General features: G+C 53.7%; 1 protein-coding gene across 1 annotated transcript in view; it reads right to left on the bottom strand.

Moving 5' to 3' along the window:
• Nucleotides 1-6106: 6106 nt before the first annotated feature.
• DNAJC1 (DnaJ heat shock protein family (Hsp40) member C1) overlaps nt 6107-13269 on the bottom strand; it is a 243616-nt gene continuing 236453 nt past the window's right edge. Inside the window, exons 11-12 of the mRNA XM_003771883.3 lie at nt 10337-10749; nt 6107-6561 (exon numbers count right to left, since the gene is read on the bottom strand). Of these exons, the coding sequence (XP_003771931.2) occupies nt 6493-6561; nt 10337-10749 (482 nt within the window). The 3' untranslated portion in view covers nt 6107-6492. The remainder of the gene's footprint in view (nt 6562-10336; nt 10750-13269) is intronic.

Raw genomic sequence — 13269 nt, 5'->3', positions numbered from 1 at the left:
GTCCTAGAGGCATCAGTCAACTCCTTGTGTCTGTTGATTTTGGTGAGCCACGTGAGGCTTCCCCTCCCTTTGCTTGGGACCCAAGGCCCAGGGGTGACCCTGGAAGTTCGCACAGAGCATAGTTTGGGGCTTCATCCTGGTTTGAAGCGTTCATATTCACATGGGGAGGGGTGGCAGATCTCTAAGAGTAATCACTCTGTCCTGCCTTGGCTAAGCGGACCATGGGCCAGTCCAGCCTCGTCACTGACTTCTGTCCTTCCGCACTGCCCTGTACAGCCTCTCTCCCATTCCCTTAGTGATTCATCAACTTATTTGATTTTGAAGTGTCAATTTTTTTCAGAATCTTCTTTATGGTTCCTGTGGCCCTTTCTCCACTGCTGGGAGCTTCAGGTCCCTTTTTTTGAGTTGGCACCTGGATCAAAATCTGACCCCAAAAGATACAGTGTCAACCTGATGAAAACCTAGCAGTCTAGAACAAATCTTAAACTAAGACCCAAACCAACCCTGCTTCCCCCCTCCCCCGTGAGTTCATTACCTCTTGGACCTCATAGGTGGTTAGGTGATTAAGTTGGGCCTCATTTGGCTCCAGGGCTAAGTGCATGTCCACCATCCTAGAACCTGTGCCTTGGGGGCAGGGGGGCAACAACAACCCCTTTGTTGTTGGACACTGTCCTATTCCCAGCCATTGCCAAGGCGAAGCACGGGCTCATGGGGAGCCCTGAAGAGTCTGGGGACTCTGGCTTCCTGCCTCCCCTGTCCTTATTGCCTGTTGTTCTTTGCAGAGATGCTGCCAGTTAAGGTAAGGGAGCAAAACTGCTTCTGCAGTGCCCTCCAGATGGGATTAAATCTTAAGCTGCAATTGGGCCATAGTCATGCAGGGAGCGAGGGGAGCCACACACGGCATCCCCGTGAGAACCCAAGTGAGCATCACCGGATGGCTCTGGGGGCTGGGCCACCCCTTGGACTCTGGATGACAAGCTAGGGCCCCTTCTTCCCCCAAAGGACCAGCCTGACCAGTCCTCCATTCTGATTGCACAAGGACTGTAAGGTTCCTCTTGCAAGAGCCTTCAGCGAGGAATATCTACGCCTTATCCAAGAAGGGGGAAACTAGGACCATGGGAAATGGGCTCCAAACTGCTTGCTGTTGACAAGAATAAAATTCTGTTTTCATGCAATACATTGGGACCAGTCCTGTAAACACAGAAGTCAACCATTTAGCCTTAAAAATAATTCTCTGCAGCAAATCAGGAAAAAGTGTATTGTGCTAGGTTTGGAATTGGAGAACTTGGTTGAAATCCTTGTTCTGTGAACCCCTAGCCCCGAGGTGGCTTTGCATGAGCCAATTAATGCTTTTGGGCCTGTCTTCTTGGGGGGAAAGGGGGCGGCAGTGCTGAGGAACTTGAACTAGATGGTCCAGGAGGAGTCGTCTGGCCCTGAGGGCCGTGCTTCCTTGTGATAAAGGGCTGGTCCTGCAGAATGTCCACAAGCTCTGTCAGGTCCTGCCATCGTGGAATAGTCCCTCTCTGTAAAGCCGGCCACCACTACAAGTGTGCGGGCGGCTGCTTTTCTCTCTCTGAATCACAGGAGGGATCTGCCCTTCTCAGATTTTTTCTCTCTTGTCTTGTGACCAGTGAATTCACTCATTTAGAGAAATGGAAATTTGGTAAAATAGTCTTCAGTGAAAATGGGATATAATTGTAGTTGAAAATCTGCTACAAATAACAATTCTGGAAAGACATCCATTTCACTTGTTCAAGAGAAGTAGCAGGGAAGCAGCTCCTACTGCCTGTCTCCTAGCCTTGTTGATCAGCTTCCCAAAGACATTTCTCTTTTAAGCTGCTGCTGCTGAAGTTCTAGTGTCTTTGTGCCTTTAAAAAACATCCTGGGAGGATGTAAGGAAAAGGGACTTCATGTCTAAAGAAATGGAGATGCTGGTTTAATATTGCTCCCAGCCCAAAGCGACATCACATAGATGGCGAGGGGGAAACCTGCCTGTTGTCAGCTCTGGGGCCATAATTTGAATTCTTTCTTAGCCCCATGAGTTCCTCATTAAATTGTTATTTTTTTTGTTTTTTTTTGGTGAATTGCAATTATGCATCTCAAAATCAAATCTCCCTTAACACATGTATTTCAGCTAAAAACAAGCAGCCATCCCAACCAAGGGCAATGCAGAAAAGTTCCTGGGCCAGTCCCAGACTTTTGGAAGAAGTGGGTTTTTGGGGTGGTTTTTTTCCTCCTCCCAAATTAGCAATCTTCCCTGCAAATCAGATTGCTAAAGTGGTTTCTACTCTGTATTCTGCAAGGAGCATTTCCTTCTCCTGAACCAGAGGGAAAATGATTGTAACCTCTCAGTTTTACAGGGTAATAATCCAGTCTCCCAAGTGAATCAAGGCTAAGGCTGAAGGCCAAGTAGTTTATTCAAACAAGGGACTGGGAATGTTGCCAAAACAAAGACCATGGGGCTGGCCCACCATGTAACCATATTATCACTACTGGGTTTACAGGTGACTTAGAGATGGGGATGGCCACAGCCAGGAGAGAAATAGCAGTTTTGTTTTTACAAGTGACTTAAGATGGAAATCAAATCTGAAAGTGTAGCTTTAGGGAATAACAACTATGAATTTAATAAAACTACTGCTAATAATCTTCCGCTAACGTCCTGCTCTGATACATGGAGGTAAACCTTGGCTTTTGAAAATTGGATATTTTTTTTCAATCAGCAGAAATCTGCTTTCCCAGCCTCCCACCCTCATTCACTCCCCCTAAGCCCTATTGTGAATGAAAGGAAACTAAAACCCATCAATAGACGTTAACATGCATCATCCCAAAACCCCCCTCGTTCTGCCCCCGGAGCGCTTCACTTTGCTTTCGAGAGGGAGTCACTTGTGGTGTCACTGTCCTCTGGAGTTGTGGCTGGTCGGGGCTCTGAGTGGAGCCCCGCGTTTTTTCAAGGTGGCTGCTACCTTGGGGTCAGGATAGCCACTGTTCTCATTCTACTCAGTTCCCAAAGTCGCTGCGCACAGGTTTTCTGGATCCGCCTTCTCCGCTATTCCGTAGTTGGGACTTATCCAGCCACTGCCAACAACCCCCCCCCCCCCCCCATTCATTCCTGCTGCCTCCACCCTGGCGTGGGGGCGGGGCTCTAGCCCGGGCTCCGGGAAAAACCGGCTTCGCCCCTGGAACCCGGGACTCCCAGGCGCATTCGCGGCCCTGGCGGAGGGGCCGGGGGCCGACTCCCGGGATTCGAGTCCCTTCCCCCCCCCAGCCACGCGGAAGGCGCTGCTGCCCGGGCCCTCCTTTGTCTGGCCTGTCTCGGTGGGGTCCATCCCTGCGGGGCGGCCCTTGGCCCACCACCTGCGGCCGCCCTCTCCGCGGAGACCTGGGCTGGAGAGCCGGCCCCGAGCCCCTGGGATTCCCCGTCAGGCCTCGGCTGGGGCCGTTCCCAGCTCCGTTAGGAGGGGCCGGGAGGTGTTTCTCTCTCCGTCCCCCGCCATCACCGCCTTCTTCGGGGTTCCTGGCGGTGCGGGCGCGGGCCGAGTTCCGGAAAGGCCGAGGACAGACCTCGGCGGCCGGCGCGCGGGGGACCCGGCCCTTCCAAAGGGCCCGGATTGAGTCGGGACCGGGCGGGCCCCGGGTCCTCGGTGGCGTCTTAGGCTCGTTTTGGCTGCGGCGCCTCGTCCGAGGGGGCTCGCTGGGGGTGGGGGGCCGGGAGAGGAGCTGGGCGAGACACGGGGCAGCTCAGGGGCTTGTGACGTCGAAGGAATAACCCTCAAACGGCGCGGGGAAGCCTTGTGTGCCTCCGCTTCCTCCTCTGTGAAATGGGAACAGAAACGGCCCCCGCCGCCTCGGAGCTGCGAGGACCAAACATTAGTTGTGGTAACTGAGAGGGAAACTAGAGCGCTCAGGGCGCGTGCCCCGGAAATAGTCACTGCTGAGGCCGCGTGGCCGGAAGTGCCGGCCTAGGATAGAACAGAGAAAGCCCAGGCCCGAGAGCTTGGTAGTCACCGTGTCACAGGCGCGGACGGAGGGAGCGGGACGGTCGTGGGGCCGCAGGCGGATGTCCCCCGATCAGCCCGACGCCTTCGCGCCGCTGCAGCGATTCCGCAGCTCTGCGCGTCTGGCTTATGGAAGGGAAGCAAGCAACGGCTCCGACGCCTTCCGGTTTCCGATCCCCCGGAGTTCCGGAAGCTTGTGGCGCCTGAGAACCGTCAGTCAGAGGCCTCTAGTCCGCCGGATAAAGAACCCGGAGGAGTCTCGCGTTTCCCTCGCTTCTATTCCGTGACAGTGGCCATGGGCCTGGGGGGGAAGGAGGAGCGGTCCCGCGTCAGCTGCAAAACCCAGCGCCACAGAAAAGGGTTTCTGCGGCAAAAGCCCGCTCACGGCTCACGGCTTGGCTGAGTGATGGGCGGAAGCGTTTGCTCTCAGGCGCCGGGCCCCCCCCTCGGCCTTAGCCGCCTTTCTGGGGGGCCGGGGTTGGGCCCCGCACTGTTCCGATGTTCCACGGAAGGGGAGAGGGAAGGAGCCGGGGACGTTTAGATCTTAATGACCTCCTCGCGCCAGCCCCCTCCCACCCGCCAAGCACACATACCCCGACACACGTGTGTGAGAGAGATGCTCCGTGCCCCGCGCGTCAGGACTCAAGGGGAAGACGGACTTTGGCGGTCCCAAATAGTTAGTTGCGAAAGGAAACTCCTTTCACTTTCCTTCGGAGGACAGACTGTGAAAAGATATCCCTTATGGAGGAAAGAGCACAGCGCAGCGACGTGGGAAACCGGGGCGTTTGCCAAACTTGGGTAGATTGAGATGAAATAACCCATAGTTCGAGTGGGCCCAACGTCAGGCGAGTATGGGCTACAGATGGACCCGTTTGGATTTTTAATAAGATAATGATTTAAAGAACTTGAATTTTTAATAATTGGAAGAGCAGGGGCAGAGATTCCATCCCAGGTGAAAAAAGACCGCTGCCAACCACCAACGCCACCGTTGTAACCTCCTAAGCACATTCCCCAAAGCGCCGAGAGGAGGTGGGAGCTGCCATTCTGCGGTATCTGGGAACAGTCTCTTCTAAGGTAAGGTTTTGGTCTTTGAGAACATCAAGGACTTTTAGCTGAACTTTCCCAGGGGTCCAGGGGGAAAGGGAGAGAATCAGAATGTTAAAGAAGGAAGGAATTACAACTATTGTAAAAGTGCTTTAAAAATTGAGGCCCCGATACAAAGGCAGGTTAAGAGCCGGATGTCTGGGAAGCAAGCAGTGAGGGCAGTGGCTCTCCTCCCGGTCACCTGCTCCTGCGGTTGGCTACAGAGTAAGGTAACGGTCATTCTCTTCTGGGAGAGAGAAGCTGCAGGTTTTCTTCTGACACAGCAACAACGTTCTGGTTGTCCCTCTTTGTTCCGGATGATGACCTTCGCTTCTCTACTTTCATCTTTTGGGAAATCACTCCAAGTCGTGCTGCGAAGAACAGAAGCCGTCCCCCAGAGTGGGACGGTCACGGGCCTTAAATGGCTCGACCAGTTCCTTTGAGCAGGGGAAGCTGCTCCACGACTCTGGGTCTTCATCTCCGGCTCTGACCTTGCCTCCGGTTAAGGTACCTCCGAGATAAAGGAAGCAGATCAGCAGCCCGAGGCGGACAGGGCCTTGGCAGGTGACTGACCGGCGCCCTTGCTCGGGAGGCTGGCGGAGCAGCGCCGTGCCAGTCTGCTACCGGGCAGTCGTTCATTGGGAGGGGGCGGAGAAGGCGGGCACTGGCAGGGCACGTCAGCAAGCTGGGAGTGGGACAAAGAGAAAAGTCTGGTGAGAGACTAGCGGGGCTCGGTGCGGAAGCCGTCCACGCATAAATCTAATCAATCAATATGTCCTAAATGCCCAATTGGGCCGGGAACCACGAGGGTTACAAGTGGTGGGCCGTCGTTTCTGCTGCTGGGATCTTGAAACCCAGTTGTCAAGGAAACCCCATCCCGAGTCCCCAGACCAGGACCTCGACCCCAACCCGGCTTCTTCCCCATCCCGTGCGTGGAAGGGGACCGGGGCTTCTGTAACCCTCTCACAGACTCAACCAGATACTGATCATTTAAGTGTTTCAAGGATGGCCATGACTTTGCTGAAACATATTTTTAATACATATTGGTTTATTGTTTACATAGATTGCTTTTCCCACAGGCATGATGCATGCTTGCACACACACACTCACACACACGCAATCACAGAAACACAGTCTTAACCAGTAGGAAACTATGAGTCTGAAGTTTTCCAAAACAGTTGACACTTTACAATGAAGTGTTAGATAAATAGTTCTTCAAAGGCAAAAATACAGTTTAGTTTCTTTAACACAGTCGATGTTTAAGCAAGATGGCATAAGATTTATTGGTATTTTCTTTTACTAAGGCACATGACGTATAGAAATACTGAGGTACAAAAATGCAAATCACTGCAGATGACATTTAAAATATTCTCTCATTCTGGAAAATGAAAGGAAAATTCTTCTTCCAGAAGATTCAGCTCTTGGCTTGTTTTTTCTTTTGCACTAGTTCAACCAGCAGCTTGTATCGAGCCATACACTCTTCCTGTAGGGAGAAAGGTAAAGATTTTTACTTGCACATCCTAGTGTGATTTTTACACCGGGTATCTTTCAGGGAGGTTAGATCTGATTTTGAGTGAGACAGACGTCATAAAATCATCCCTTTATGGGTCAAGTTGGAAATTCAAATTTAACAAACATTTAACAAATATCAAGCCCCTGTCACATGCATGAAACACGTGGCCTCTGCCCTCGAGGAACTTAGAGACGTGTTTGGAAAATGTCCAAAAAGACACGGAAGAGGAGGGAGGAGGAGCAGGGAAATGAAGGCTTCCTTGAAGGAAGGGGAAAATCTCCCTTGACAAAAATGTGGGCGAGGACCATTCCGGGTCTGGGTGAGCGGGAAGAGAGAGGGGGCGGGACGCCAAGAACCAGTAACAGCAACTGGCCAAGGCCCAGCCGGGGCTTGGGGACAGGGCCAGAGGGGTCAGGGCTCCGGCCTGGAGGACCAGTGCCGAGGGGGAGGGGAGCAAAGGGTGGGAGACATGTCTCTCAGGTTCAAATCCCAGCTGGAGGTGGGGGAAGACAAAGAGGGTTATGGGGGAGCCCAAGGTTGTGAACCTGGATGGCTGGGGGCACAGAGGTGGGAGGTGCCAAGTTTTGAGCAAAAGATGATGAACTCTGTGTTTGAGAGTTAGTGGGAGGTGGGGGGGAAGAGGGCCCGCAGGCAGTCAGGCAGGACAAGGGCTTGAGATAGGGGGCAGCGAGCCACGGCAGGGAGGACACTTGCCCTGGGAAGCGTCAGGGAGAGGCCTGGGGAGGCAGCGAGAGCAAGGCCCCAGTTCCTGGCAGTCACTTTCATGACAGACAATGGGGAACAGAGGGAACCGAAGCAAAGCAATGTGGCTTGTGTCTCACCAGTGTGGGGGCCCCGCGATCTCTGCAAGCGAAGGTCAGGGGTGGGGGCCCTATTTCACAACATTAAGAAGGTACTAAAAGCAAACGTGTCCTGCTGAGCCGTCCTGGGAGTGAGGCCGGAGTCTGGGCCATGGAGTTACTCACTGCCTTCTGAGTCTGTTTCCCACGTGTGTGAAGCTGTTAGATGGGACGATCTCTCACCCCACTTCTTGCTCCTGACCCCACCCACTTCGTGTAGCCACCTCCTTTCTCTGGCCCATCCCTCCCCGCCTTGCCAAACCTCCGGCTGGCAGTCTGTCTGTCTGTACTCCACCCTAAGTGGGAGTCCTGGGCCCTGAGGCAAAGCTGTGGGGAAGACACCTTCTTCCCTGCTGGGGGGGCCGGTGGCTATTGGTTTGGATTAGGGTGCAACGCTCAGGAGAGGGGAACCTGGGGACAGGGCAGTTGGGACCCTTTAATGGCTGAGGGTCTGGGACAGCCCCAGCTTCCCCATCCTCCCAGGGGGCACCCGAGTGTGGGATGGCTACCCGTAGCAAGCGGCCCAGGCCCACTGCATCGGTCTCTCCTGGCCCCTGTCAGCACGGCGTCCCTGACCCCTCTGACGAACCAAGCGCTAGGAATCAGGGACCTCTGGCCTGCACCCGCAGCCTACGGATTCTGCATTGGGGTTTTCCACCTCTAGGGCTTAAGCAGTTTTGCCTTCGGATGTGAGCTTCTCTCCTACAGTCACTTGGAAGAACTGTACCCCCAGACCTCAGTTCCTTACTAAGAGAAGAGATAGAGGGGAAAGAAATTGTCCATTTGTTCATCATACGGGAAAAGAAGGTAAAATGTGCAAATGTGCATTTACTAATATCTCTCTGCCTCGGATGATCCTCCCTGGTTGTCTCACTGCCCCTGCAGGACAGGCTCCTCACTGGCAGGGCCAGCGGTCCAGGGTCCCTCTGTTGCTGCTCACCAAGACGTTTGGCTTGGCTGAGCCGCACACAGCAGGCCCAGGGCGGAAGGGCCCGACTGTTTGATTCCTTTGGAATTCTTTCCCTTTCCTGGAAACTTTGGCTTTGTTTTAGTTTTGTGGTTTTACATGAGTATTTTCTAATAGGGAACATTATCTATAGAGAACAACCTCTGCCTGAAAGTCTGCAGAATCCAACATGTTATAACTAAAAGGAAAAACCCCTAACACAGAAAAGTAGCTGTGACCAAACAAAGCCTTGAATGAGGAGCATACATGGATTTTGTGTGAACATCATGTCTTTTAGAGAACCTTCCCCTCCCAAGTAACCAACATATTGTATCACTGAGAGAGCAGCTGTTTCCTACCTACCATGACTAGGAAGGAAACGTGGTTATCGAGCTGGTCCCAGCTGACCCGGACCCTTGTCCCCAGCTCTGAGCCTCCTCCCCTCCCCCCCAGCCAGCTTCCACTGGCCAGCGTCCTCCATCCAACCAATAGGATACCAGGGAGGGCAACCAACAGCCTCCCAAGGGGCCTGGTCCTATACTCAGCTTCCAGAAGACAACTCTAACTAGGGACTGAAAATGTCAATGCAATGAGTGTTCCGGGTCTCTCTATCTGCGGATGTTGTTCTGATAAGCTCCCTTCTTCTAAACTTAGAGTGAACCTATCGAGTGTGTAGAAGTGTCTGCTGAGGCTTCTACAGGGGTCACAGATGTGGACAGATGCCAGGCAGGCCGGGGGCAGACGGGGCAGATCCGAGTCTCCCAGCTTGGCTCAGCCAGAAGTCCTGACTTGATGTTCTTAAGCAGGGTCTTTGCACTTAAGACACATTCGTGGCCACAAGCTGGATTTTCTAACACAGAATTTCAATTAAAAACCCAAGAATTTAAATGAACATCAATTTGCCCAGAGGCTATTAAGTGATAGGCACATCCAACAGAACAGAGATCTGCTCTTTTGATATCTGAAAGTGTTCCTGGGCCTGGTCTCTGAATGCAGTTACAACTAAAGAGCAGTTATTACAATAAGTAACACCCACGGGACAACCTGGGTGTCAAGAAAGACCCAAATTGAAAAGATCACACCCCAAAGCACAAGAGAGTGAACCGGCAGCTCAGAGGGGAAGGCAGTCCCCAGTCTCCAGGCCGGAGTCATTTACAGAGGGATTTTGGCTGAGGGTGCTGGGGCGGGAGGCTGCTCACCAAGCCGCCGGGTGGGTAGTAGAAGCCAAGCCCACCTGCGCGTCTCCCGCCAGGTGTTTTACAATTAGTCAGGGAAGCCGTGGGGGCTGTGGGGATGCTCTCTGAGATACTCAGGGGCCCCAAGAGCAGGACCGGGCCATGGGTTACTGCTTCCCCCTCACAGGGCCAGAGCTTTTTGGCGAACGTGGCTGACTGGTGGGTGTTCTGGAGCAGGGCCGCTCTTACGATTTAGAACAGGGAGGATCCTCTGAGGAATTCTGTGAGCCCCTTTTCAGAAACGTGTTTTAAAGGCAGAAAGCAAAGTATGTAGGACCCCAAAGGAAACCAACTAAGTGGAAACGCGGCCATCAAATCCGTATTTTTTAAGGGGTCACGGTCCTAGGCTGAAGTACCTCGGTTTTCCGGAGGAGGAAACTGTGGGGCCCGGGGAACCCTAGGATTTGTGCCCCGCCACAAGGGGGAAGCGGAAAAGCTGGCACTTGAACCCAGGGCCTCTGGTCTCCCACAGCCATCGCTGCTTGCGGGTTGTGCTGCAGCTGGTCCCTTCCGAACACCTGCCGACATTCACAGGATCTGATGGGGGGCCGGGGGGGTTCGGGAGACTCGCCGTGCTCGAGTTTTCTGTCCGAGAGCAGCGGTCCCAAGGGAGCCGAGCCCTGAGAAGCGCCCGGACGTGGGAAGGCCGCGGAGAGAAGGGGGCTACGGCTGGGGAGAGCCCCTCCCCTCCCAGAACCACTGACCTTGGACCTGTCCGGCACGCACTTGGCGATCTTGTCCCAGCGGTCCGACGTGCCCTTGGGGTACTGCTGCAGGGCCAGCTCCAGCAGCTTCTGCTGGCTCTGTGTCCACAGCTCCTCTGCCGCAGGCCGGCCCCGGGCCCTCCTCCCGGGCCCCTCCTCGTCGCTCTCCGGATCCTGCGCGCTGATGTCGAAGTCCCTCTGCCGCCGCCCGCGGGGCCTCTCCTCCGCCTCCTCCCTGGGCGCCGCTCTGCGCCGCCTGGGCCTGGTCTCGGGCTCGGCCCCAGCTGCGTCCCCGTCCGCCTCCTCCGCCGCCTCCTCCCTCTGAGTGAGGAGGTGGTCGGGCAAGGCCACGGCCCCCTTGGAGGGCTTGGCGGTCTGGGCCGTGGCCCTGAGCTCGGACAGTCTGACCAGGCCTGTGGGAGAGGGAGAGGGGTTAGTGGGGGCGCCAGGCCCGAGAAGGGGCAGCACCGAGGGGGAGGGGACTCCTGGGGGAAAGGGGCCCACCCGGGAGGCAAAAAGGCGGGCTTCTCACCCAGAGCCCCATCTAAAATGCCTGAAACCATATTGTCAGAATAACCCCGAATTCCTGGTTAGAAACTCTGCAAGGGAGTTGCTCCCTTCGGCTGAAACAATGGAACAGCAGCAAGAATGATCATTTCTCTAGCGCTTTACAGTTTGACAAACACTTTAAAAAGCGACACAGTGCAGCCAGCTAGGCAGGCGCCTGATGCCATATTGGGATCCGGAAGTGTTTGTCGAACTCCGAAGCACCAGAGAAAGGCGCAGTGAGATGCTGCTTCAGCAAAGGGAAGCGGCCACTGCCGGCCAGCTCTGGCAGCGTCAGGGAGAAGAAACGTGAGGTCCTTTTGACATAGTTGTTTTCGCCACATCGAATGGCTGATTTAAAGAAGGTTCCAGATTATTAGTGACTCCTCTGCTCTTTGCCTCCCGAGCTCAAGAGCACTTCCCGCAGGAGCTTCCCTGCCTCCCTGGCCTGGGATGTGAGGTACCCTGGGCTAACCCCGGCCCTCGGCTGTCTTACATTTCCAAACTATGAAATTGTTTTCAAACAGAAAGTTGGCCCACGGCGTCTTTTTGAGAACTCTCTTCCCCAAAGCTTTCCCTTTTCGGGCTCGGGAAAGTGACTCCAGATCTGGGGCACCGGAGTTTGGGGCCCCGAGGGGAGGTTTGTGGGTGCACCTGCAAAGCTAGTCCAAGTCTTGGGCTTTGGGGGCTGCTCACTCAAGCTTTCTCTGCTTCCATCAGTCATTAGTCTAAGAAATGACCTCTACCGATGCAGGTTGGATCTCTGAGTCTGACTTATTCTCTGGTTTCCGGCTCCTCCTTAGAGAAACACATCCTGCACCCGCTAAGTAAAGAACCTCGGGCATGGGACCAAAATCGAAAGAAAAGAAATCTGGGTCCTGCCTCCCAGAGAACATCCCCAAATGCTGATAATGCGACTAACAGAGTCACTGTTTGAAAAAGGTACAAACCAAGCCCCGTGCGAGGCAAAAGGTGGTTACTGGGGACAGGGAGGAAGCTCCATGGAGACGGCATCGGACGAGGCTCTCGGAGGAGGGAGAGGATTTCACGAGGTGGAAATAGGAGGTGGGGAAAACAGAAGGGAATTCTCGGCCCAGGAAATAATATAGGCAATACAGGCACTGAGGTGGGACTAGGGGGGACGCTGAACAATTCCGTCCTGCAGCTCATGCAGAGGAAAGAAGATTGAGAGAAAGCTGGAAAAATTGGGGAATACCAGACTACAGAGGGTCTTCAATATGAGGAATCAATATTAAGGAATCTGAACTTTCTGCTTCAGGAAATAGGGAACCACCATGAACTTTGGAGCAGAAGAGGCTTATGTTCTTGGAGGGACAATGGAGGTGAGAAACAAACTGGGGGACAGACCCACTGGCAGCATGTACAGCATGTACTAGGATGATAGCCGTGGGAATAGGAGGAAGGCACGTTTACAAAAGAGATTCTAGAGGCAGGAAAACAGGACTGAGCAACTGACTTGGCCGTGGGGAGAAGGAGAAGAGAAAACACCAGTTATCCAAATATGGAATTAGGGGAACCATAATGGGGAGCAAGGGGTTTTTGCGAGCAAGCTAGGTCCCATTGGGTGGGCAGTGGTGAGACACTGTGGTGAAGAGATCTCCGAGTGGTCCTGTCTCCTTGTCTTCCTTAACAGGACGAGCTGCTCGTGGCCCCTTTCCTTGTGGGGTAGGCTCCTCTCCATAACTTCAGAGAAGAGTGGGTATCTCAGGCCTGCCAAGCCAGTCACCTACGTTTTTATTCAGGACGGAAAGGATGAGTCTGTTTTTCTGGGGAATCAGTGGTGACTAAAAGCACGTCACCAGGGTCTGACCCTGGCTTGGGGTCCGTGACTAGAATATCTGATCTCCAATAATTGACAGGGTCAAGATTCAGGAAGCGGTTTTTGTTTGACACTGAACACAGCAGGTCTGGGAGTGCAGGGGACTGAGGGCTACACCAGGGGTGCCTGTGCAGGTGTCAGGAGGTGACGAGGGGTGCTCAGAGACGGCTCCCCACAACACACAGGGAAGTCTAATGAGACCTTAAGCTTTTTAAGGCTGTTAAATCAATTACTCTGTTGTGAACCTATCCACATTCTTGTGGATATGCTGTATGTATTTGTCACACAGATATAATTGTCTTTTATGAGATTAAAATGTTTTTGCAGTGGCTAGAGGGCAGTGATTTCAATATTCTAGACTTCATCTTTTTGTGGTTTTTCTCCTGTAAACGAGTTCGGACCGGAGGAGCTGGCTCTCCTCTCTGCTCCTAGTGTTCCCGGGCTCTCAGAGTGCAGATGCTAGCTCCAGGACCCAGCTTGGGACTGCCTACCTTCCCTTCTCTCACTTAGGGGTGAGCAAGTGCTGGGAGGAAATGGGGAAGCTCAG

Source organism: Sarcophilus harrisii, chromosome 5 (assembly GCF_902635505.1).
Source record: "Sarcophilus harrisii chromosome 5, mSarHar1.11, whole genome shotgun sequence".
NCBI lineage: Eukaryota > Metazoa > Chordata > Mammalia > Dasyuromorphia > Dasyuridae > Sarcophilus > Sarcophilus harrisii.
The sequence above is the reverse complement of the archived record's forward strand: the minus strand, read 5'-3'. Positions and strand labels throughout refer to the sequence as shown.